This window comes from Pholis gunnellus (assembly GCF_910591455.1).
Source record: "Pholis gunnellus genome assembly, chromosome: 20".
Taxonomy (NCBI): domain Eukaryota; kingdom Metazoa; phylum Chordata; class Actinopteri; order Perciformes; family Pholidae; genus Pholis; species Pholis gunnellus.
In genome coordinates, this window is record NC_136547.1 from 20,366,835 (window position 1) to 20,394,367 (window position 27,533).

The 27,533-nt window shown below is 42.0% G+C and overlaps 1 protein-coding gene across 3 annotated transcripts; it reads right to left on the reverse strand.

Moving 5' to 3' along the window:
• Positions 1-384: 384 nt before the first annotated feature.
• dipk1c (divergent protein kinase domain 1C) lies at positions 385-27,093 on the reverse strand. Of its 3 annotated transcripts, none has more exons than XM_079181848.1 (10): positions 26,338-27,093; positions 24,534-25,159; positions 24,076-24,378; positions 8,232-8,435; positions 8,098-8,151; positions 7,830-8,005; positions 7,444-7,732; positions 5,475-5,639; positions 1,496-1,570; positions 385-1,245 (listed from the first exon to the last, which is right to left on the reverse strand). In XM_079181848.1, exons 3-10 carry the CDS (start codon positions 24,295-24,297, stop codon positions 1,018-1,020), a joined length of 1,413 nt encoding a protein of 470 aa, XP_079037974.1. In that variant the 5' UTR covers positions 24,298-24,378; positions 24,534-25,159; positions 26,338-27,093; the 3' UTR covers positions 385-1,017. The 3 variants fall into 3 exon arrangements, with proteins under 3 accessions (XP_079037974.1, XP_079037972.1, XP_079037973.1); XM_079181846.1 differs by having other exon boundaries at positions 24,534-25,202; XM_079181847.1 differs by having other exon boundaries at positions 24,534-25,202; positions 25,676-27,093.
• Positions 27,094-27,533: the final 440 nt, after the last annotated feature.

The window sequence follows — 27,533 nt, forward strand, 5'->3', positions numbered from 1 at the left end:
ATATGTGTTTATGTGTGTTTATATGTGTTTATGTGTGTTTATATGTGTTTACATGTATTCATATGTATTTATGTGTGTTTACATGTATTCATATGTGTTTATGTGTGTTTATGTGTGTTTATATGTGTTTATGTGTGTTTATATGTGTTTACATGTATTCATATGTATTTATGTGTGTTTATATGTGTTTATGTGTGTTTACGTGTATTCATATGTGTTTATGTGTGTTTATATGTATTTATGTGTGTTTATATGTTGTCACGTCAGCGTTAGACATTCAAATGGAAGTTTTATCTGTTTGGATTTAAAAATGTTAACTTAATTGTAAGGAAGCCTAAAAAAAGACAGCCATTAGTCATTAATGTACTTGTTAAGTGGTATTATTAATGATTAATACATGTACTACATTATTACATTCATGTACACAATGTTTGTATAACTGCAGCCTCTCTTCAAACTAGAGAGATTTCTTCTTTTTTTATCTCACTGAGACTAACTGGATGAGTTAAAGAGAGACTCTGAGGGGATCCAGAACAAGTTCCTCTCTAGTCCTGGTCTGGATGTCTGTTTCCTCTCTAGTCCTGGTCTCTAGTCCTGGTCTCTAGTCCTGGTCTCTAATCCTGGTCTCTCTGGAAATCTGGGATACAAAATATATTTAGTGCATATTTTCCCAGACTCCTGGTTTCTTTCCGATGCTGGTGATCCGGTCTGGCTCTCGGTCTGTGATCCAGTTCATCCTAAAGGTGTTGGATGGGGGTCAGGTCAAGCGCTTCCACACCAGAATCCTTTCTTTTCCTTCTCTGGAACTACAGAAGCCATGTCGGACATATTCGTAGTTCATGTGTGATCAAAATAATCCTGAATATGACTCAGAAGCTGATCCACATTGGTCCATCTCAGTCCTGTTGGATCTGGATTCTGGTGTCTCAAACGTCCAGGTTTTCTCCAGGAGGGTCATTGGAGTCCAGGATGAAGACCTGCCCACGAGTCTCCTTGAACGGTCTCCTCTTCACCTCCTCAGAAGTTCAGTGCAGTGTGGGTGTGACCTTTCTCCTCCCAGGCCCCTCCCCCCTCGTCTGAGGCCCCGCCCTCCTGGAGGAGGCGGGTCAGGATGCTGAGGAGGCGCTGGTGGACGCTCTGTATACGTTGACCCGCCTCTCCTCCACCTTCACCTCCATCCTCCTCTCTCTCCTCCTCACCTCCGTCTGTTTCTGAACACTCCTGCACCGCTCGCTGCAGCTCCACCTGTTGGTCAGAACAAGAGAGAGAACCACCCAAACTCAATTTACTCTCAGAGTTCATCCCGTTCTTCATCGGTTCACAGTCTCAGCCTGGTGTCTTCATGAAACACACCAGGCTGTCGAGGAACTCCACCGTAAACTCATCTCAGTCAAACCAGCACTGGACTGTCACCCAGGAGGCCGGTGTTCATGTCCCGGATGACACCAAGTCAACGTACACATGTAAATATAATATGACACAAACAGACGCCTACCTGCAGAGGGAGACCGGCTTTGGCCCCGAGCAGAGTGGGAGAAAACCAGGACCTGAAGATCTTCTCACAAATCACCTGAAGAGGAGGAAGAGGAGGAGGAAGAGGAGGAGGAGGAGGACAAAGGAAAGAAGAAGAATGAGTTCATAATGAAGGAAATGAAGTTAAGAAAATAGATTAAAAGGGTGAAGGGAAAGGAGATGAATAAGTGGAAAGAGGAGAACAATGACAGGATGAAGAAGAAAGGAAAGAAGAGGAGAGGACACAAGAGGGAGGAGGATAGGATGAGTGATCCTGAATGGGATGCTTTTTGTTTCTACGTCATTATGCAGACGACGCCTCGCTTTTCATTCTCAATCAGTCCACACACACACACACACACACACACACACACACACACACACACACACACACACACACACACACACACACACACACACACACACACACACACACACACACACACACACACACACACACACACACACACAATGCCTCCTTTCTCTGAGGAGATGATTGACAGGCGGGGGGGGGTCACCATGGAGACACCTGTTGAGCTCCAGGTGGACCAATAGGACGGCAGCGTGTCATCGCCCTCTGATCGTCACTTCTTTCTTCTTCTGTTATCTTTTTCTGCTCATCTCTCTTTTCTCTCTTTTCTCTCTGTTCTCTCTTTTCTCTTTGTTCTCTTTGTTCTCTTCATCTTCTTGTTTTTAAACCGTTTCTTCTTCCAGCGTTCTCATTCTCTCCTCTTTGTTTCTTTTCCTTCCGTGCTTCATCGCTTCGTCTTTTTAAACTTTATTTAATCAGCACTTCAGTTTCTTGAAATGAGAACAATGATTTTAATAATAAGATATAATTTTATAATTAATTTATAAAAGAAGAATCAGAACGCTGAAGAATAAAAAGATCAAGAAACAAATCTTCATCTTCGTCATCTTCTCTTGCTCTGTAGTTTTTGCCGCTGTCGTCACTTTTCCTTTCATCCATTTATCTTCTGTTCATCCTTCCTTTCCTCCTTCCTTCCTTTATTCACATCATTGTCTCCTTGTTTCCTTGTTTTCAGTTTCTTGCATTTAAATTATTTTAACGAGCGACGTTCCAGATGAAGTTTTCCTTCTCGCGCCTCTTCGTGACAAATGTCCCCCTGAGGATGAATAAAGTATCTTCTTCATCATCATCAGGTGTTTGTGCATCACATCCATCATCATCATCATCATCATCATCATCGTCGTCCGTAGAAACACATTTTCCCTCCGTCTCATGTTCTCCTGATGAATGATCTCGTATCATGTGACACGTGAGAGCCGAGCCGTGAGAGTCTGTCCCCGGCGTTGTCATGGTGATGAAGGTGATGGTGGTGATGATGATGAAGGTGACGTCCGGGACGTTTCCTCGACTCTGACGGGCCGACGCTTCAAAATGGCTTTCGAGTTACGGTCGATATAAAGATAAACTATAGGTTATTATTATTATATTATTATTACTAATATTACTATTATATTATGTTATATATATATATATGTTATTATTATTATTATTATTACCATTATATTATATTATGTTATATATTATTATTATTATTATTACCATTATATTATTTTATATATTATTATTATTCAAACTGCAATAATGTAAATTCATACATTATGATGGAATTTAATACATTTTCTATTTGATGAACCATTATGTTGCATTTAGAATCAATTTAAATAGTCAAACAAAATACAATATAATTAAATTACAATATAATCTTAATACTCAATAATAATAATAATGTAAGGAATAGCAAAAGAGAAAAACCTCATACTGAGTCTAATACTGTCATGTAATGAACAGTATCATTTAAATAACATGTATTACATTTGATTTAACATTATTATTTTATTATTATTGTTATTGTGTTTATTTTATTGTTATAACTGGTGAATGCTGCCTTATGACTCTTATTCTTTATTTAATCAGAACTTCAGTTTCAGAAGTTGTTTCACAAAATGAGAACAAATCATTTTAATGAATAATCAGAACTATTCAACAAGTCAAACGTGTAACTTTACGCTTTAACGGATTTTTTTTCCTTTTAATTTGAATCTTCGATGTTTTGGATAAAAACTATAATTCTTCAAAATGTCTTTGCCGTAAGAAAGAAAAAGTTAAAGCAATAAAATGAAGATTTGACAGATCTTTTGTAGTGAAGCGTCTCTTCTTGTGCTCCTGAAGCCTCAGATCAGAGATCAGCTTTCTTCTCTTTATTATTATATTCAGATTATTAAACAGACGAGTCGTCATTCACGGAGCAGCTCGTTCAGACGAGTCTTCTTTACGTTCTCTCAGTTTACTGAAGAGATGAAAGAGTTCAATACGACGGAGGAGTTCTATTTATCTTAAAGGCTGTTTTATATTTTAGAAAATAAACTTTTCTTCATTCATTTTATCTTCAAATTAATTATTAAACTGAAGTAACGGTTTGAAATAATTCATTAATATATTAAAAAGCTATTTTGAGTCAATAATTAAATATCTGGATTTTATACTATAAACTCAAATGTTTATTTAAAAATAAATATATTGTCTGTGAATATTAAACTATTAAGACAAATATGATGTTTTCTGTGACTTAAAGAAACATGAAGATCTTAATTAATGTTTAAAACATTTATTATATTTATACATTTATTTATTATAAATATTTATTTATTATAGTTTATTAATAAAATGCTCTCCTGAACTCATTTAAACTAAAACTAAAATAAACATTAAAAGTTTTACTCATTTAAAAACATATAAATTAAACATTCAAACTGTTTAATTCACTGCACAGTGTTTCTGATATTTCTAATCATTTCCCTGAAACAGCGTTTCTCTCTCTCTGTGTCTCTGTGATGTCACAACGAGCCTCTGTCTCTCTGTGTCTCTGTCTCTCTGTGTCTCTGTCTCTCTGTCTCTCTGTCTCTCTGTCTCTCTGTCTCTCTGTCTCTCTGTCTCTCTGTCTCTCTGTCTCTCTGTGTCTCTGTGTCTCTGTCTCTCTCTGTGTCTCTGTGGTGTCACAACGAGCCTCTGTGTCTCTGTCTCTCTGTCTCTCTGTCTCTCTGTCTCTCTGTCTCTCTGTCTCTCTGTCTCTCTGTCTCTCTGTGTCTCTGTATCTCTGTGTCTCTGTCTCTCTCTGTGTCTCTGTGGTGTCACAACGAGCCTCTGTGTCTCTGTCTCTCTGTGTCTCTGTCTCTCTGTGTCTCTGTCTCTCTGTGTCTCTGTCTCTCTGTCTCTCTGTCTCTCTGTCTCTCTCTGTGTCTTTGTCTCTCTGTGTCTCTGTGTCTCTGTCTCTCTGTGTCTCTGTATCTCTGTGTCTCTGTATCTCTCTGTCTCTGTGTCTCTGTGTCTCTGTCTCTCTGTGTCTCTGTGTCTCTGTGATGTCACAACGAGCCTCTGTGTCTCTGTATCTCTGTCTCTCTGTGTCTCTGTATCTCTCTGTCTCTGTGTCTCTGTCTCTCTGTGTCTCTGTGTCTCTGTGATGTCACAACGAGCCTCTGTGTCTCTGTATCTCTGTCTCTCTGTGTCTCTGTCTCTCTGTCTCTCTGTGTCTCTGTGTCTCTGTGATGTCACAACGAGCCTCTGTGTCTCTGTATCTCTGTCTCTCTGTCTCTCTGTGTCTCTGTGATGTCACAACGAGCCTCTGTGTCTCTGTATCTCTGTCTCTCTGTGTCTCTGTCTCTCTGTATCTCTGTCTCTCTGTGTCTCTGTCTCTCTGTATCTCTGTCTCTCTGTGTCTCTGTCTCTCTGTGTCTCTGTGTCTCTGTGATGTCACAACGAGCCTCTGTGTCTCTGTATCTCTGTCTCTCTGTGTCTCTGTATCTCTGTGTCTCTGTCTCTCTGTGTCTCTGTGATGTCACAACGAGCCTCTGTCTCTCTGTGTCTCTGTATCTCTGTGTCTCTGTCTCTCTGTGTCTCTGTGATGTCACAACGAGCCTCTGTGTCTCGGGCTCACCTGCAGGTTGCTGTTCCTGCGTCGGGCGCTGCACCGGCGTTTGTCGGGGTGACACCTGGACGAGCAGTCGAAGAAGTTACAGTCGTCGTCGCTGCTGCAGTTCTGGTCCAGGATGTCTCTCATCTTGGGCTCAAAGAAGGCCATGTCCACGTCGATGGCCACCACCTGCAGGACCCCAGAGACACAGCTGAGTCCAGGGTCAGCTGTTTATTAACACGTTCACTACAGCAGCAAACCTGAATACTTTGACTCTTTGACTCATTTTAGTCTTTTAAAGTGTTTAGAAAAACTCTTTATATATTTACACTTTGAAATATTCATTCATACCTTTAATTTAATCATTTTATAAGTATTTAAATAGTATATCAACTTAACAGAACACTTGTCTTATGGGAAATAAATAGTGAGTTGATTATAATGTAATTTAATATAATAAGAGGTTTTTGTTTTTCAGGACTTCAATTAAAGTTTCAGATGTTTTGTCTTTTAAAAACTCCATACTTTAATATATATATATATATATATATATACACACATATACATATATATACATTATAGTATTAATGCATCTCGTCTGTGTTTCTGGCTGCTGAAGTGAAGGGAGTTTGTTTAACTGGAGCTTTGAGCTGATCTGAGACCAGGCGAGTCCTGAACCTCGTTAATCAGTTTTATTTTATTCTGCATCTCTTCTATGAACATTAACAGTGAAATCATTTATAAAGACCCAGAAGATAGACCAGAAGATAGACCAGAAGATAGACCAGAAGATAGACCAGAAGATAGACCAGAAGATAGACCAGAAGATAGACCAGAAGATAGACCCGTGTGTTCAGAGTCAGTCAGACAGCAATGAGACACATTTCTGCAGGAATGAGCCTTAAACCAGACATGAGTCAGCATCTTTACACTTCAATGTCTTTGAATGTGTTTAGATATCTGACGTCAGGTCTGTGTTCAACACCAGCGTTTAGTTCTCTGATTATAAAACCGGTCAGTGAACGCCCCTCTGGTGGATCTAAATGAGACGAATAAAGATCTTCCTGTTGGACTACAAAAATACGTCATCCACGCAGCTTTTTATCAGAAGAATATAGAACTACAAGAGTTGAATCTCGTATCGAGTGTAAGTTCAGAGGATCCTAACGTATCAGGTTAATCTGCAGATTCTCTGGTTCAAAATGAGGCCAAAGTTTCCACGTAAAGCTTGTTTTTAGCCGAGCAAAATAACAGAAATGCGACCCGTACCGGCCCTTTAAGAGGAGTTACGACCACGGGAGCTTCTCGAGCAAACAGTCGTGAACGAGCGCGAAACGTATCAGACGATGAGTCGGGTATGACGAGAGAAGAGCAGCGGACAGACGGACGACCTCACGACCGCATCATCTCCTGGCAGACACAACAACACAGATGGAATCACTCATTGCTGTTGCACTTCTCTGGAAGCTGTTTTTATTGTCAGAAAAGACGTAAAAATGAAACGTTTTGTCTATAAAACACGAAAGCTTCTGTTGTTGCCGGTGAACATTATCTCAGCTCTCGTTTCATAAGAAAGCTTTTACAATGTTTGGCCTCGGAAACAGCGAGCTGCTGAATCTGATCCATGTCAACAACTGTTCACAGCTGCAATCATGTGAGGAAGATACGCACACAGAGGAGTGATCGTTATTATCGTTATTATGATTAATGACAGAAACATGAAACATCTGAGTCTTTACAGCTCTTAGTTTGTAGATTTACATATTTGTATTTTTAAGAACAATGAATCGGTTTGAATAGTTTGATGATAACGTGCTTCATGGAGACTCTGAGATGATGACGTTCGATGTGAGTCAGTCGATGCAGCTTCAGCGTCACACCGTCTGCTTTTATAAAACCCTCTCACGTCCTCTCTACTCTCTAATAGCTTCTTTAAAACCGTCCTTTTGTCTCCCGGCTCTGCTTTGATCTCGGGAGATGAATATAAACTCACCGTCAGGTCCTTCCTGATGGCGAAGTTCTCCGGTTTGATGTCGCACAGGTGCAGCTTGTGGGTGAAGTCGTTGTCGAAGTGGCCCACCATGTCCAGGAAGCTGAGCGCGATGCGGTGCACCATCTCCCTGGAGCTCCAGCGGCCCCGGGCCCCGGAGGAGACGGCCACCTCCTCCAGCGAGAAGATGTTCTGGTCCCAGGCGTGCCCGGCGGACAGGTACTCCACGGCGTAGAAGTGACCGCAGGAGCCCAACACCTTGGCCACGTGGGTGCTGAGATCCTGCAGGACTCTGGAGGGAAGATGGAGGAACACGTTTTATTTGAGCGTCACGGTTCTGTTGCAGGACGTGCTGCTGAAGGTTGTTGATCATTAGGATGTTTGAGTACCGGAGGAAGGTGTACTCCTCCTGCTGCAGCAGAGACCAGAGGGAGGCCAGCTCCGCTCTGGAGTAACTCTTATCTCTGCTCTTCAGCTTCTTCCCCCACAGTCTGGCCAGAGAGCTGTTACTTCCTCCTCCTTCTTCGTCCTCGTCATCCTCAGCCAGCCCCAGAGAGTTTCGTACCTGAGATCAGACAGAACAAAGGGAAGCTGCGCTCACAGGTGTGTGTGTGTGTGTGTGTGTGTGATTAGCAGCTTTGTGACGATGCGACTTACTTCCAGCGTGGCGTAGAAAACCACATCCAGCGGTGAGAGCTCCTCTGCTGTGTCCTGTCAGAGACAACCACTGTAAATCGTGTTCAGCGTGCTTTGGATCCAAGCCGAGCTTAAATCTATCAAAGAAACGTCACCTGGTAGTCCAGTATTCCCAGCGGCTCGTACGAGGAGAAATTCTCCAGTTTGGACTTGAGGATGACGGGGTTTCCTCTCCAGCGCGCCTCGATCACCTTCTTCCCGTTCTCGTAGTAGAGGCAGCGCTTGTACTCCACCAGGCCGAGCACGCACAGGTCCTCGCACATGTCGCCCGTCACCGAGCCCTCGCCGAACTCCAGGCACTGTACGGCAGAGCGGGAGGGACACACGGAGTCACATACTTACAGGGCCACCGATCTATTGTCAAGCTGCGTGAGCTTTCGAATATTAGGCGTGTTTTCATGAACTCGTTTGGTGTGAATAAACCCGGCTACGGTGCAACTTGTCATAACTTGATGATGTCGGCGCCGTAGAGCTGCAAACTATGGAAACCCATTCCCGCCAGCAAAAAGAAATAAAAAATCAACCCATTTTTTTTTTGTAGCCGGAAAAAAGAAAAACGAAAAGAAAAAAAATATGTTTTTTTTTTTTTTTTACTAGCAAAAGAGATTAGAAGTGCGCTTCAGTGACGATCTCCTCACAGGTCCCTTCATCCCCTCGCCAGTCTTTCCATGAAAACGACATGCAATTCTACATATTCATACTTATGATATATAACATCTAACATTTACAAAAGTCACCAGTTATAGTTACCTTGTGTAGAATTGCACGTCGTATTTTTTCCGGCAAAAAAAAAATAAAAATAAATAAAATCTTTCTTTTTTTTTTCGGGGTGGATATATATATATAATTTTTTTGGGGTGGATTTTTTATTTTATTTTTTATTTTATTTTGCTGGCGGGAATGGGCTTCCATAGAAAACAGAGTTTGGAACCAGACACACAACAAGTCGGCTCCACCATCGAACCATCTACGAGACAAATGGAGAGAGGTCTTCAGCCTCTTTATCTCAGAGTTTAGCTCGTTGGCAACATTTCTCTTCATCTTTCTGACTCTTTTTCCTGAAACAAGACACCTGGAAGCTCCAACAAAGTCAACGTGAAGACTTTTCCTCCTCCGTGTGAACAGCTCAGAGTCCAGAGGTGTGAGGGATGAGGTTCAGGATTAGCGTTGTCCTGGTCAGGGATTACCCGGATAATCCTCGCTCTGCTCACATTCCAACACAAACATCCGTCAGTGAGGAGCTCAGAGACGTCACACACACACACACACACCTCAGGCTCCACACACACACACACACACACACACACACCTCAGGCTCCACACACACACACACACCTCAGGCTCCACACACACACACACACACACCTCAGGCTCCACACACACACACTCTCTCTTACATACACAACACTTCAATCACATGAAACAGGAAACGAGAGCGCACATTCAAGGTGGGAACGTTCTATTGGAATTAAAGGGGAACAAATGGAAAACTAACCTTTTTACCCGATCGTAAGCAGAGACAATAGTAAACTCTTCTAAAAGACAATAAGATGTGAACCTCAGGCTGGACTCTCACTAAACTGAGACGTCATTAATCCTGAGAGACGTCACTGTGCAGCAGCTGCAGTGCAAAGAAAAGAAAATGTCTCAGATAACAACTATTAACAGCATATTTAATATCATGAGTAATGTGTTGAATGCGTCTCCATGCTGTGCAGAGAGATGAGCTGCAGGAATCTTACGCCCAAAATTCGGACAAAAAACGTTCAAATAAGAATATTTTTTAATTCTCCAGCAGGAAAAACAAACAAACAATAAAGTATAAACTCATTCGTACAGACTGGATTTCATGTGACGTCATCGCGTTTCTGTTTTATTTGTATTCGTTGATTTTACTAAATTATTTGACTCGATTATTTTCATTGATTCTTTTATTTATTTATTATTTCTTAGTTTATTTGTATCGACTGTCACTGAGCTTTCTGTTGTTCTTATTATTAAATCAGGAGAACTGGTTGGTGCAGGACTAATATGAGGTGAAGATACAGATCTGTGATGAGGACTCGGATCAGCGGACGAGCTCCGCGGGTAACACGAGTCTTAAAGGGGCAGGAAGTGTCCGGGACAGACAGACAGGTGGACCAGCAGACCTTCATGGTCCTGAGAAACAGAGACCGTGATGAAAGGGTCCTCCGTCCTGTTAAAGTGTTGAAGGGGAGAGTTGAGATAACGAGGACGTTTAGCTAGTCTGAGCGCTGAAACCTCTTCAAAGAGCTGCGTGTGTCTGGACCAGATCAGCTGCTCGTGTTCCACATCACAAGGTTTCTGTGGAGTTCGGTTCACACGACGGTTAACGTTTATCACGAGCAGAACGAGGAGTTGTTACAAAGTGTTGTTATGTCTTCATTCTGATGAATTAAAGTGTGTGAATTAAAAATAGTTTTCAGCTATTCTGTCCTCCTCCTCTACCTGTCCTCCTTCTTGTCCTCTACCTGTCCTCCTCCTCCACCTGTCCTCCTCCTCTACCTGTCCTCCTTCTTGTCCTCTACCTGTCCTCCTCCTCCACCTGTCCTCCTCCTCTACCTGTCCTCCTTCTTGTCCTCTACCTGTCCTCCTCCTCTACCTGTCCTCCTTCTTGTCCTCTACCTGTCCTCCTGTTGAGGTGGATGGATCCTCTACAGGTGTGTTTGTTGGAGATGCTTCATTAGGTGAATTCATGTAAACATGATGTTTGTTATTCTGTTTGTGAGCAGATTAAACGTGTTAATCGGTGAGCTTCAGGACTGTTCGTGTATACGGAGGTTTCCAGTCTTTATGCTAAGCTAAGCTAATAACGTCCTGACTCCAGCTCTGAACACACACGTGAGATGAACGTCTATTGTTGAACTTTTCCTCTAACTTCTGGATTCACTTTGACTTAAATCTTTGAAACACTCCTTTGTTTCTGAAGCTCCTCGTCATTCTTTAGTTCCTTTAGTCCTCATGGACGTCTGCAGCCTCCACACACACACACACACACACACACACACACACACACACACACACACACACACACACACACACACACACACACACAAACATATCTGCTGTAATTCCCTGGATTTCCTCCGTCTTGCATCACATAAATCTCTCCAGCTGCTTCCTCCTTCCTCAACTCTACAGTGTGTGTGTGTGTGTGTGTGTGTGTGTGTGTGTGTGTGTGTGTGTGTGTGTGTGTGTGTGTGTGTGTGTGAGTGTGAGCTATAAAAAGATTCTACAGTCTTTATGTTGAAAGTGTGTGAAACAGATTTCAGTAGATAGCGTAGTACGACACGTGCTAATGCTAGCTAATGATGCTAAGCTGCCCGAGCTCCTCTTCTACCCGCCGATTAAATCGTCCTGTTGTTGAAAATGAAAACGTCGTCTAAATCTAAACACACATTTCTATATTTCTTTGTTATGTGACCGCTGACAGCTGGTCTCACTAAGTCTCATTTGATTGGATGCAGAAGAAGAAGAATGAATTTCAATAGGGCAACGTTGTCGGTTGCAGTGCAGGATGAGTCATCGATGAAACTGTTGGACAGAAGATGAAAAACAGGGATTCTATGTGAAGAATAATTTGCATGTGTTTGTGATCTAACGAGAAAAATTAATAATTAAACAGGATTTAAAACTGGGATGTTCTTTTGTTTGATTCATATGATCAGTTAACGGTTTGTCTGTTGGGTCCAGCGATGTGTTCAGGGTCCGTCATGACATAGTAACGATGTGTTCAGGTACCATCATGATGTATTAATATTGACGATGTGTTCAGGGTCCGTCATGACATATTAACGATGTGTTCAGGTACCATCATGACGTATTAATATTAACGATGTGTTCAGGGTCCGTCATGACATATTAACGATGTGTTCAGGTACCATCATGACGTATTAATATTAACGATGTGTTCAGGGTCCGTCATGACGTATTAATATTAACGATGTGTTCAGGGTCCGTCATGACATATTAACGATGTCTTCAGGGTCCATCATGACGTATTAATATTAACGATGTGTTCAGGGTCCGTCATGACGTATTAACGATGTGTTCAGGGTCCATCATGATGTATTAATGATGTGTTCAGGTACAGTCATGACGTATTAATATTAACGATGTGTTCAGGGTCCGTCATGACGTATTAACGATGTGTTCAGGGTCCATCATGACGTATTAATATTAACGATGTGTTCAGGGTCCGTGATGTGTTCAGGGTCCGTCATGACGTATTAATATTAACGTTGTGTTCAGGATCCGTCATGATGTATTAACGATGTGTTCAGGGACCGTCATGACGTATTAACGATGTGTTCAGGTACCGTCATGACGTATTAACGATGTGTTCAGGTACCGTCATGACGTATTAACGATGTGTTCAGGTACCGTCATGATGTATTAATATTAACGATGTGTTCAGGTACCGTCATGACGTATTAACGATGTGTTCAGGTACCGTCATGACGTATTAACGATGTGTTCAGGTACCGTCATGACGTATTAACGATGTGTTCAGGTACCGTCATGACGTATTAACGATGTGTTCAGGTACCGTCATGACGTATTAACGATGTGTTCAGGTACCGTCATGACATATTAACGATGTGTTCAGGTACCGTCATGATGTATTAATATTAACAATGTGTTCAGGTACCGTCATGGCATATTAACGATGTGTTCAGGTACCGTCATGACGTATTAACGATGTGTTCAGGTACCGTCATGCCGTATTAACGATGTGTTCAGGTACCATCATGATGTATTAATATTAACGATGTGTTCAGGTACCGTCATGGCGTATTAACGATGTGTTCAGGTACCATCATGGCGTATTAACGATGTGTTCAGGTACCGTCATGACGTATTAACGATGTGTTCAGGTACCGTCATGGCGTATTAACGATGTGTTCAGGTACCGTCATGGCGTATTAACGATGTGTTCAGGTACCATCATGGCGTATTAACGATGTGTTCAGGTACCGTCATGACGTATTAACGATGTGTTCAGGTACCGTCATGCCGTATTAACGATGTGTTCAGGTACCGTCATGACGTATTAACGATGTGTTCAGGTACCGTCATGCCGTATTAACGATGCGTTCAGGTACCGTCATGCCGTATTAACGATGTGTTCAGGTACCATCATGACGTATTAACGATGTGTTCAGGTACCGTCATGCCGTATTAACGATGCGTTCAGGTACCGTCATGGCGTATTAACGATGTGTTCAATGTCTCCTGGTGTTGAGCTGAGAGGAAACACAGATGGTCATAAAGAGTCTGATGTGTTTATTTGAGCCGACGACAGAAACAAATGAGATCCAGTCGCTCTGCTTCTTGTTTGTTGGAAACTTTAACTTCATCCTCATGTCTCCTCTTTCCTTCTTTCTCCTCTTTCTCTCATCCTTTTCTTTTTATTCTGTTTCTTTTGTTTCTTTTATTTCTTCTTGATTTTCTCTTTTTTCCTTCAGCTTTTCTTCTCTCATTCTCACTTTTCCTCCTCTTTCCTTTTTCTTTCCTTTTTCTTTCCTTCCTCCTTTCCTTCCCTCTTTCCTTCTCTTCACCTCTTTCCTTTCTTTTTTGTCTCTTTCCATGTTTTTCAGTAACTTCCCTCTTCTGCTTCTTCCTCTCTTTAGTCTTTGCTTTGTTTCCTCCTCTCCTTTGTCCTCCCTTCCTTATTCCCTTCCTCGTTCCCTTCTCTACCTCCTCTGCCTCCAGTACTACTGTGAATGCAGTACTACGTTGTTAGTACTGTGATGTACTAATACTTTGGGGTGAATGACGTGAGTGAAAGCTGAGCTGGTTGAAGCAGAAAGAAGGTCTTTGTCTCAGCGTTACATTCCTTCAAGTAAAAGACGTGAAAAGTTCTTAATGACATTCCTGAGAGCAGAGAATCAGGAGGAGGAGGAGGAGGAGGAGGAGGAGGAGGAGGAGGAGGAGCAGACTGTGAGCTAAAGGACGTTTAGCTGAATGTATCGATCTCATGTATGTAGAGCTCATTAACATTTATTCATCAGTGATTTGAACTCAAACCACGATCTTTAAAAGTGAAGACGGAAGTTTATTTTGAAAAGACTCGAGTTGTTGGACTTCAGCAGGAAATCATAAGAAGGAGGAGTAACTATAGAAACAGTCTGATATAAAGTAGCAGATTAATAAAATACACTTTAATTCAATAATAATAATAATAATAATAACTGAATATTCTCCGGAGGTAAAATATGAAATAATTCATATTTTTGACGGTTGTTCTTTCTGCAACACGAGAGTAAAACCTGATTAGTGAGATTAATTTCACCTTAAAGTCTTCTTATGTTGCTTTACAGAATAAAAGACGGTTTGATTTAAACATAAAAACACAAAGAAATCGATTATTTGTGTGTATAAGTTGATTGGCGTGATGATCCTTTTACTTCTTAAAGATCCAGATAGAAGCAGCAACACACTCGCGCTCAGAATGATTATTTTGAGTAAAATCATATTTATTCTGCCTTTAAATGTCAACGTTAGTCTCTTAATGTTTACGTATTTATTGATCATAAAGAAGGAATGATTGAAATGAATAATTTGCATCTGTCAGCGTCTCCAGGACCTTCCAGAAGATGAAACCCTGGAGGTCAGACCAACACTCAGAACAATAGTGTGATCTTTAACAGCCAGTGGGCTGAATGGAGAGCATTCACACACGCACACACACACACACACACACACACACACTCAGCGTGGGTGGAGCTGACTTCAGGGTCAGGTCACAGGAAGCGGAGGCTGAACGTCTCTCACAGACTCAGTGTTCCTCTGCTGATGAACACAGGTGACCGTTGTTTTACAGACCAGATCCATGTGGATGTGGTCTAAAGTAGTCCTGAACCAGGACCTATAGAGACCTCAGAGACCAGCAGAGGACTCAGGGAGGAGTCGGGCGGAGAACAGGTCTTTGTTCTATTCGTCTGTTCTTCATGTGAAGCAGTTTGAGTCACAACAACAGAAAACAAAGCAGCAAATCCTACAAACTGAAAAAGATTAAATATGAACAAATAGAACAAGAAGTCACTTATTCCTCTATCGAGCAATCGACTAATTGTTGCAGCTCGAGGTGGCATTACATTCATAAAAATAAAATGAATATAAAAAAGCATAATTCTTATTTATTTTTGAATATATATTTAAAAATAAAGATGGAAAAAATTTGAATAAAAATATTTAATATTTAAATTAATCTTTATGAATATTTAATAAATATTAAATATAAATATTATTTATAAATATGTGAATATATCTGTAAAGTATTATTTTCTCCGTCTCATGCAGCTGAAGCTTCTTCTTAATAAATAAAACTAATTAATAAAACAAACCGTTCAGAGACAGAAACGTGTTGGTCATGAGAGGGTTAATACAGCGACGAGACATTCTCTCATAACTTTGTGTTTAATTCTCTTAAAGGACAAACTAACTATAAACTATGAACTATAACTATTAACTATAACTATTAACTATAAACTATGACTATAAACTATAACTATAAACTATAACTATTAACTATAAACTATGACTATAAACTATAACTATTAACTATAAACTATAACTATAAACTATAAACTATGACTATAAACTATAACTATAAACTATAACTATAAACTATAACTATGACTATAAACTATAACTATTAACTATAAACTATAACTATAAACTATAAACTATGACTATAAACTATAAACTATAACTATAAACTATAACTATTAACTATAAACTATAACTATAAACTATAACTATTAACTATAAACTATAACTATAAACTATAAACTATGACTATTAACTATAAACTATAACTATAAACTATAACTATGACTATAAACTATAACTATAACTATGAACTATAACTATGAACTATAACTATTAACTATAAACTATGACTATAAACTATAACTATAAACTATAACTATTAACTATAAACTATGACTATAAACTATAACTATTAACTATAAACTATAACTATAACTATGAACTATAACTATAAACTATAAACTATAACTATTAACTATAAACTATAACTATAAACTATAAACTATGACTATAAACTATAACTATAAACTATAACTATAAACTATAACTATTAACTATAAACTATAACTATAAACTATAACTATTAACTATAAACTATAACTATAAACTATAAACTATGACTATAAACTATAACTATAAACTATAACTATAAACTATAACTATGACTATAAACTATAACTATGAACTATAACTATGAACTATAAACTATAACTATAAACTATAAACTATGACTATTAACTATAAACTATGACTATGAACTATAAACTATAACTATGAACTATAACTATGAACTATAACTATAAACTATAACTATGAACTATAAACTATAACTATGAACTATAAACTATAACTATGAGAGCCTCATGAGAAACATCTAAAGTTTAAATATGAATCCAGATGTTTGAACGAGGTTTCTGATCGTTACTGTTTGTGTTTCAGTGAAGCAGCTTCAGCCTCAGATCACCGGAGGTCGAACACGTCGAGACGCATCGAGACCCTGAAGGTACAAACTCCTCGATGTTCAGTGTGTGTCTGCCAACACACACACACACACACACACAGACACACACACGTGTCATTAAACCACATAATAATAGAGATTACTGAAGTAAAGCTTCTATATTTCTGATCACAGACGAGCAGCTTGATGAGCTTTGTCCACGTTGTGGGTTTTAGTTTTTCTATGTTTGTCTTCATAAAAGAATATATTTTTTGGATTAATATTGTTTCATTAACTGCTGATTACAGGGAGTGACTGGATCCTTTCTGAGTTGTGTTTTCAGCAGCTGGTGACCGTAGTTCAGGTTGTGTTGTTCGCGTCCTGAAGGTAAATATTTCATGAGCCGCATAATAGTCTGACACAACGATGTCGTTAAAGGAGCTGAGGCTGCTTTGTGCCGAGTCGTGTTTTGGCTTCAGGCTTTAAAAATCCTGTCATAACTCACACACACACACACACACACACACACAGACACACACACACACCTACTGTATGTATAGTGGCTGCAGACAAAAGAACCCGCTGTGCATCTGCTCTGTGGTTAACGAGTCATGTGACTCAAACCTCTGACCTTCTCAAAGTGACTTGAAAAACAAAACATCAGCTCCAGACGAAGACATTTCCACAACGATGGGATAGATTGACCTTCAACGTGGTGTAAAACGTAAACGTAACTGTTATAAAGCATTTCATACCAGAGAACCAGCTAATAACACAATTCACCTCTTGTTCAATTCTTGTTTACCTCATTATAACACCTCACCTGTGAGCGTGTGGATGACACATAAAGCTGTGACTCATTTAGCGGGTGGCTAGTTAGCTAGCTAGCTAGCTAGCTAGCTCCACCATGCTTTCATGCTACGGTGGCTGCAGGACAACGAGCCCAGCAGCAGCTAGAACCCTCTTCTGTTGAGAGAACCTCTCTAGCGAGTAGGAACCTCGTGGAGCTCAGAGCTGCAGCTCCACGCCGCCGCGGTTAGAGAGTGTTCGGAGGTCGGCGGTGGTTCTTCAGAGAGAACAGCAGAGTCTCGTTGTGACCCTGAAGGCCTCCTCGTTGGTATTCCGCTCTGCTGCTCTCTCTCTTCTCTTCTCTCTTTCCTTATCTGAGTCTCTGACCTTCTGCTGCAGCAGACGTGGAGACAGATCAAGGAACCGCGACGCGTTTGGTTTCTGCTGATAACAGTTTCTCTTTGTGCAAACTGACACAACACTGAACGTCATTAAGTCCAATTTAAAGTTCTCTGGGTTCACTTTACCGAAGTTTAGTCCAATAATTCATGTTTTCATCCTCTGCTTTTATCAGTTACTCCGTACTTTGGAGAAAAAACTGTTTTTATCATGAAGAATTCAAACAATGAGCAAATAAAACATGATGCACTGCTCCAGTTAAAGCTGTCAACAGTCTGTTAGGAACAAAACAAATGGAAACAAATATTCTATGAGATCATGAAGTTAAGAGAGAAAATAATCTGAAATTCTCTGAGATGAAAGTAGAAGCAGAAGACAATGAGTTCAGAGTATTACCTCGTTCATTTGTTATTTCCTAAGCTCTGCTTCTTTAAACGTCTCAGAGGAAGACGAGATGTAGAGTACAAGTACAAGTACAAGTACACACGTTATACTCCGGATGGTTCAGTACTGTTTTTACTTTCTCTACGTCGTCTCTTGCTACCGTTGGCTCCCGCTCGTCTATTTATGCTCTTCATTAGGACACGATGTGCTGAGTCATGGTTATGTAACCGTTCGTCTTCAGACTCCATCTGCTGTGAAAACATCTCAGTGTTTCACTGATTTATGAAGAGAAGCGTTCCAACAGTCTCTGCTTTACTCTTTAATGCGTCAGATTTCCTCAACGACTTTAGAGGATTAAAGGACTTTGCTGCTGTTTTGCATCACTTTGTTGGTTTCACTTCTCTTCACACGAGGTCATTTCAGCCTCACAGACGCTCCGTGTTCAGCTGTAACTGGTTCTTACTGATCTTTAGAAACAGGAATACAAAGTTCCATTTTTAAAGTGATTTCCTAAAACAGTAAAACTAAGTTTATGTTTTTTTGGTTTTTCATGGGAACAAGATGTGATTATCAGACACGGAGCGGTTCAAAGAAACATCCGAGGATGAAACTGTAAAATCAAACCTGCTCGTTAAACTCAACATTCTCGTCTTGCTGCAGAAAACCTTTCGCTCGTCTCTGGACGGAGAACACGGATCTGCTCGAGGTTCATTCAGCATCCGTCTCTGATTTAACGTTAACATCTGGACACACGGCTCGTCCATCAGCCTCTGCTGGAGGTCCAGGACATCAAACCAGTACGGTGAGTTAAAGTCCTCCAGTCTTAACGTCTGCTCTTCACCACGAAGACCACGAAGACTATAAATCAACAACAATCTGAAAGAGAAGGAATACATATTTCCTCCTTCTGAAGTTTAACACCAGAGGACTGAAGCAGAGACCGTTACTACTCAGAGCGCCATTTAAGGCTTTTAATGGCGTCACATCTGTGAGGTCACAGTATTAATCAGTTTATTTGAGTCTGTTTGTATAGAAGTCTATAAAGCTTCATGTGCTAAAGCTGCATTCTCTCTAGTGTCCACCAGGGGGCGACTCCTCTGGTTGTATAGAAGTCTATGAGAAAATGACTCTACTTCTCTCTTGATTTATTACCTCAGTAAACATTGTAAACATGAGTTTATGGTCTCAATCTCTAGTTTCAAGTCTTCTTCAATACAGCATGATGTTCATTTAGTAGATGATGGTCCATTTAGAGTCACACAGACCATAAAGCAGGGGATGCTTTAGGGGCGGGGCTACACAGTGATTGACAGGTCTCTACGTCGCTCCTCCTCAGTCCACATATGGTCACTTCCTGTTCACTGGCTGAAATAAACCAAAGATAGACTGGAGGCTTCAAAACGTCCACAAACCAACGAGAGACGTCTGCTTCTTAGAGACAGTCTGCGGTCAAACAATCCAGAGAGACACACGGGAGGAAAGTTGTATAAATGTTGAGATTCAGAGGTTGATAAAAGTTGGTTGATGCCACTTGAAGTTGTAGTTGCACGAGCAGCCGTAGACAGTGAACAGCTCTCCTGAGTCCTGAACGCACCGCGTCAGAGTCCTGATAAGCTGGCGGTCCGGAGCTCTGCATGAACCGACTCTTCTCTTACGTCCCTGTGAAGGAACATTAAAAAACCCCGTCGGGCCATAAATAGGCAGAAGAAAGCCAGAGACCAGGAGCGACAGGGTGAGACCATAAATAGTCAGAGGATCCCCAGAAACATACAGAAAGCATGTGTGCAGAGCTGCAGGGACGACATGATTCATGTGGGTTACAAAGCTCTACATGCGCCTCGCTTTACGGACATCAGGGACAGCAGCAGGCCGTGCACCACGCTGACGGCTCCACACAGTTTACAACCGGAGACGGAGAGACGTGAGCTCACTCAACGAGATCCACAGATTCACCGTGTCCACAGCAGACAGCGCGGTCACACCGGACCCGTTTCAAGAGCCAGTTTCTGTCTCTCTGTGGTCGTTTTGTGTCTCTCTGTGGTTGTTTTGTGTCTTTCTGTGGTTGTTTTGTGTCTCTCTGTGGTCGTTTTGTGTCTTTCTGTGGTCGTTTTGTGTCACTCTGTGGTCGTTTTGTGTCTCTCTGTGGTTGTTTTGTGTCTCTCTGTGGTTGTTTTGTGTCTCTCTGTGGTTGTTTTCTGTCTCTTTGTGCTCGTTTTGTGTCTCTTCTCTTCAGGAGACATTTTGTATTGTGAAGTCCTGGGGGCCCCTCCCACTTTGGGCCCCTGATCCCGTTCAGTAACCCATCCGCTCATCTATGAATGGCATTAATAATCCATGTTTTCATACATATAACAGAGTTCCTCATTTACAGCCACGGCTCTTTTCTTTGCATGAGAGCAGTTTGATGTTGTGGTTCGTCTGCAGCGCTGACGGTGTGTTTGTGATCATAACGTCTCCATAATAACGAGTTCGTTCAGGCAGAGAGACGAACGTCGGACCCAGAACGAGAGTTCTTCTTTCCTCCTGAGGTCTCGAGTGAAGTTTCCCAAGAGTGTATTTTTATCTCCGTGACATCAGCGGCTCTGATCTGTTGTCCAGAACTCTGATTTAATCGTTTCATTCAAACACAAGATCCTCAGCGTCCTGATCCAGATTCATTCAACAGAAGGAACGTCATAATGTCATCCAGACCATAATCAACCCATCGACGCATCGTCCACTCTCACTCCAGTGAAAGTACTACGACAGTGTAGAAATACTCTGTTACAAGGAAAGTCCTACAAAAGTACTCCCTATGAATAAACTACATTATAATGTTTTATATTTATTGATGCATTAATGTGTCATTTTAATGACTTAATACACTGCTGCTAGTTTCATCTGTAATAATAATAATCATCATTATATGTTACTAAAGCTTAAATATTTAAATTTAGTGGCGTAAAAAGTATAAAGTATTATAAAACGTACAAGTACCTCAACGTTGCACTTTAAACCCGGAGAGTTCGACGCTGTGGGTCTCTGAATGAAATGAATATTATTATATATATTATATATATATGTATATATATATAATATATAATAGTGGAAGCAGTGAATGCTTCCACTATTATATATTATATATATATGTATATATATATATAATATATAATAGTGGAAGCAGTGAATGCTTCGTGAGACTCATCAGCTTGTTGTTCCTGTTGGAGATGTTGTTCAGCGAGATGCAGAATGAAGCGAGTTCTCCTCGAGAGCTCAGAGAAGCTGGAGGCCTCGTTTGCATCCTGACCTCAGACGTTCTCCTCGTGGTTCGTCTCCTCACCTTCAAGAACCCGAGAGCTGTTTAATCTGCAGCTTCAAAGGCCGGTGGAGAGGGACGACCCCACAGGAAGATCTCGCTCAGGTAACGACAACACCTGAAGCCGTTAGCGTGAGCTAACGGCGCGAGCCTGGACCGGCAGCAGGATCACAGTAGATCTGCAGAGAGCTGAGCCGTGCGCTGGTCCTGTTGTGCTGCATCTGTCCTGCGTTACTGAGGCCTCCAGAGCTCAACCAGCTTCTGGAAAAAGGTCTCGCTGGTCTCAGTCAACATGTTGCTGGAACATTTCAAACAACATGATGGACGGAGCGCCACGTTCAGCGCTCCGCTGTTTGTTGACTTTTGGATCTCTGTGTTTATTTGAGATTTCATCAGTTTCCACTTTGGATCCGAGAGGTTTTAAATACATCAGGAGGGAACGACGTCACAGCCTCTCTGAACCTCTGAGAGACTTTGATTCAATGTTACTCTCACTACAACAACAACAACAACAACAACAACAACAACAACAACAACAACAACAACAACAACAACAACAACAACAGCAACATAGTCCGTCACCACACTGAAATGTCCCCATTGTTTGTTCAGGCGAAAGAAAAAGTTGAAGAAGACGAGAACATGTTTCCAGACTTAAAGGGGAACTCCACCGGTTTTTGTCCGTCGCCATCTTTAATTTTGGTCGTCCTCATCTTGGTTTTTCTCTGACGTTAGCTTTCATTTTGTCCGTCGCCATCTTCATTTGTCGTAGTTTGAAGACTTGAAACTAGAGATTGAGACCATAAACTCATGTTTACAATGTTTACTGAGGTAATAAATCAAGAGAGAAGTAGAGTCATTTTCTCATAGACTTCTATACAACCAGAGGAGTCGCCCCCTGGTGGACATTAGAGAGAATGCAGCTTTAACACGTGAAGTTGTCTCCTGATAGACGTCCTCTTAAAGGAAAAGTGTGTATCATTTTAGGTGATCGATAGACAGATTAGAATATAGTTCTACAATAAGTCTGTTTTCATTCGTGTATAATCACCTGAAAATAAGAATCGCTGTGTTTTCGTTTAATTTGAGAAAGCAAGCGTCTCCAGAACGACTGAACTCTATTTGATTTTGGTCTGAAGTTGGATTTACTGAACAAAGATCATCTCTTAGTTTGGCAACATTTAAAATCTGCATCGACTCGTTTTAAAAGTAGTTTAAATGAATCCTCGACGGTGCGACGCAGCTTTAAATGAGGTTGAGCGAGAGAAGCAGAGGAAAGATAAGAGGAAATAAAGGAGGGATGAGAAAGAAAGAAAGATGGGTGAAAAGAGAGATGAACTTGAAACAGAGAAGAGATAAACCCAGAGAGAGAGAGAGAGAGAGAAAGAGAGAGAGAGAGAGAGAGAGAGAGAGAGAGAGAGAGACAGAGAGAGAGAGAGAGAGAGACAGAGAGAGAGAGAGAGAGACAGAGAGAGAGAGAGAGAGAGAGAGAGAGAGACTGCCAGAAAGAACAGTCTTGTTATCAGTGTTTTTACCCACAATGCAGCAGCAGATAAGACAGCGGGCCATCGACCTCTGCTCGTCTACTGACGACGCTTCACAGAAACGATGAGACGCAGTTCGTCCTCCAGACCGTAAAAAGTAGAAAGTCTTTAAAGCGTCGATGCAGAAACTTACTTCACGTTCCTTCTTTAAACCTGCAGATCTTCAGAGAAAAGTCCGATGGAGACGGATTAAAGTCGCAGTTTGTAAAATGAAACAAAAACGCTGCGAAACTACTAAAAAAAACATGACGATGTGGCTGAACTAATGTAAACCAAACAATCAATAAATCACAGAGCCGCTGATGACAGAAGAGTTCACCGTGTGAACAGGATTCTGTTTCTGTTGCTGCGTCTCCTGCTCTGGTAGAGAACACAGGCCCGCCCCAGTGCATGCTGGTCCGGTGTGTATATACACACTATACTCACCGCGCTGTAATTAACAATAATTAAACTAAACAAATAACTAACAATAGAATAATTCAACAATGCAACGTATGAATGAGATAAATATGATGTCACATGAACAGCTCGTACAGCTCGGTTCACATGAGTCCCTCCAAACAAAAAACACAGAGCAGGTTGTATTGTTAGCTCATTGTTAGCTCATTGTTAGCCCATTGTTAGCTCATTGTTAGCTCATTGTTAGCTCATTGTTAGCTCATTGTCCGGTGACGGTGATGTTAATGAAAGGAAGGTGACAGCTGCTCGTTAACCCCGTGAGGGCAGTAACGAGCTCGTTCTCTACGTCACTCCTCCTCATCCTAATATGGTCACTTCCTGTTTCCTGGTTGCAAAACAAACCAACATGGCGACGACTAAAACACCGAACTTAAGGCTTCAAAACGTCCACAAACCAACGAGAGACGACTGCTTCGTCCACAAGCGACACAAAGGTGAGATTCATACTTTAAAGTATTTTTTTATCTGATTAACTTCCTCACGAAAGCTTGTGAACTGAACTGAAGCGTGTTCGTCTTCACAGCCTGCGGAGGAATGAAGGTCTCACTCACCAGTCTCTGCAGGATCCTCTTGCTCTTGTCGTCGGTGCAGTAGTCGGACAGGATGCTCCTGTGGACCAGAACCAGACCGTTGAGGAACAACCAGGAGCCGAACCAGAGCAGAGCGAACACCAGGGTCCCCCGCCGGGACCACAGCCTGAGGCCGAGCCACCGGAGCAGGCACAGCCCGCCGCCGCGACCCGCTCCACCCGACACCAGTCCTCCAGGGAGCATGTCTGCACCGAGGGGGTCCGAGGGGGTCCGAGGGGGTCCGAGGGGGTCCAACTAGAGACGGACGCTTCGCAGCTCCAGATTCTGAAAGGTTTATAGAATTTAGACCAAAAACACAAATTCTGTAGCCTCAAGAAAAAAGTTATTTATGTGGAAAAAGCTAAATAATCCCACGTAGAAAATAAATACTTCAGAGCTCGTATGAAATGAGTTTATGCTCAGAACCTTTTGTTTCTTACATGATTATTTGGTGACTTTCAGTTCAAAAAGAGGACGTTTGTGTGCAGGAACCAGGTTTTCATCGTGCCTCCGTATCTCCCATGATGCTCTGCAGCCAGTTAAGGTTGAATCCCAAAAATTCCAAGAATTTGTGTTCAATAAAAAATATGGATTTCATCAAGACCCGTTTCTCCTCAAACGGACTTCTGTGTCCTCGAAAAACACAAAACTAAAGAAAAAAAACCAGCAGAAGAAGAGAGCGGCCTGTAATCATCCAATCAGAGCCCGGCGACCTCCACCAGAAATATTTGGAAAATTCAGTTTCTTCATACGGAAATTTGTTCTTGTTCACGTCCGACTGGTTGATTTACTTTCCTCACAGCGAGTGTTGAGCAACAGGAAATAACTCAGAAGCCGTGTGATGTGTGATGAGGGTGCAGCTGCACACACACACACACACACACACACACACACTCGTGCACTCTCTCGTGCACTCTCACACACTGGCAGCAGACTTGCCTGCGATGTCGGCCTCTCGTCTGCGGTCGTCTCGTCTTCCAGCTCGGACAAAAAAAAGAAAAAAACTCCTGAAATCATTCACACGGAGCAAAGATGAAAAAATCCGACGGAAGAAGGTTTTTCGTTTCTGGAGGAAGAAAACGTTCGATGAGAGAAAATAGAACAAAAACCTGTGAAGAGAGAGAGATGATGATGTCACAACAACCATAAGAACTAAAAACAGCAATTAACTGATCAAAGTTCTGCTTTCATGAATTCAAGTTGTGAAATCGTTTTGAGTTTCACTTTGAAACTCTGAGACGTCTGAAGGTCTCTGAGGGTCTCTGAAGGTCTCTGAGGGTCTCTGAGGGTCTCTGAAGGTCTCTGAGGGTCTCTGAGGGTCTCTGAAGGTCTCTGAGGGTCTCTGAGGGTCTCTGAGACGTCTGAGGGTCTCTGAGGGTCTCTGAGGGTCTCTGAAGGTCTCTGAGGGTCTCTGAGGGTCTCTGAGGGTGTCTGGGGGTCTCTGAGGGTCTCTGAAGGTCTCTGAGGGTGTCTGAGGGTCTCTGAAGGTCTCTGAAGGTCTCTTATGAAGTGTTGAACTAACAGAACTCATAACAGAGGAGAGACGCTCTGGTTCCTGCTCATCATCAGTCAGTATTCATACCCTCTGCTGGTCTACATCAGACCAGTAGTAGATCAGAGTTCCTCTCTCTGCTGGTCTACATCAGAGTTCCTCTCTCTTATTTAGTCCTCATTACAGATTCCTGGTGTGCTGCTTCTTCTCTCTGCAGCATCCAAACCACCAACTGGATTTAACACGAGCAGACTTGCCAGAAGTCGTCGCCGCCGCTGTGGATTTAGAGACTCCTCAGAGATCCAGATGAACAAAACCAGCTCTTGGAATCCTAAAAGCGGGAAGAACCCCGGCAGACGGTGGATGTGAATGTGCTGCTGTTATCTGAGCTCACGGTCCGTCCATCTTGATATGTGAGGAAGCTCAGAGGAGCGCTGGGTTTGAGTGAGTGAAGGTACGTTTGTGAGGCTCACCGGTTGGAGGTCTTTGTACAAACGTTATGTCTCAAGTCTGACCCGGATCTGTCTCTGACCTGAACCCAAACACGACCATGAAGAAGGTTAATAATGCTGCAGGAGACAATATCTAAACTTGTGTCTGTGAAGAAAAACAGATTTATGCTTCAAGAGATGTTCCACCAGGTTTCAGAGTCACATCAGACAGTAGCTGTTTGCAACAGGTGCCAAAGAAAACCCCCAAAATAACCTCCAGACCTCCTCTGAGGGAACCAGCCGGACGATTGTTTCACTCACCGAGTCCTCGAAGTGGTCTCTGGAGCCGGTCTCTGGAGCCACCAGTCAAACCCTGCAGGGACCTCTTCAGCGTCTCCTCTTACCTCCTCACAGGGTCACAGACCTGCATCTCTGAAACGTGGACTATTCAGTAAAAGTAAAACCGTGAAGAGGTTTAGTGATCCGGTCTCCTTCAGGTTCTTCAGGTTGAGGTCTTTGAGCTACTTGATTACTCTTTTTGCTCACCGATCAACTCTTACAATCCAAACTTTAGAAGGTTTTCTTCAGAAGTGATGAACGCTCAGCTCACTGAATACTTCAGTCTGCAAAGTAAAAACACTTCTTCTTCCTTGAGGCGATGATTAAATATCACAATGAAGATGTGAGCAGGTGTCCAGACGACTGAACGTCTCTTCGTCCATCGTGGAGGAAGAAGCCGTTTGTAATCCTGCAACTTGTGGGTCCTTTGGCTCAAACATTTGACTCCATGAAAGCTGTTTAGATGAAGAGGAGAGAGTCACCAGGTCAGCAGGCAGTTACAGACATGACCTGCTGTCTGCAGGAGGAGCAGCAGGAGGAGCAGCTGGAGGAGCAGCAGGAGGAGCAGGTCTCCGACCGTAAAGATGCTCTGGGAGGAAAAAAACTGAAAAGACTTTTTCATCAGGAGGCTGTCTCAAGGTCCAGTAAACCCTGAGACAGGACTCTCAGGGTCCAGTAAACCCTGATTCAGGACTCTCAGGCGGCTCCAGCAGACGTCTGGTATTCTTCAGCTCTGGTTTCTCCTCACGCTGCTGCTTCTGCTGCCTCGCTCGCTCTACGTCTAACTGCCTGGCAAAGGAAGTGTGTGTGTGTGTGTGTGTGTGTGTGTGAGAGAGTGTGTGTGTGTGTGTGTGTGTGTGTGAGAGAGTGTGTGTGCTCAGGCTTGTTCGTTCAGCCCCATTCCTCTTCCTTCCTCCCTTCAGTCTGCTGCACTCCCAGCTTTTTCCTTTCCTACCAAATGTGTGTGTGTGTTTTTGTGTGTGTGTGTGTGTGTGTGTTTCTGTGTGTGTTTGTGTGTGTGCGTGTAGGTGTGTGTGTGTGTGTGTGTGTGTGTGTGTGTGTGTGTGTGTGTGTGTGTGTTTGTGTGTGTGCGTGTAGGTGTGTGTGTGTGTGTGTGTGTGTGTGTGTGTGTGTGTGTTTGTGTGTGTGCGTGTAGGTGTGTGTGTGTGTGTGTGTGT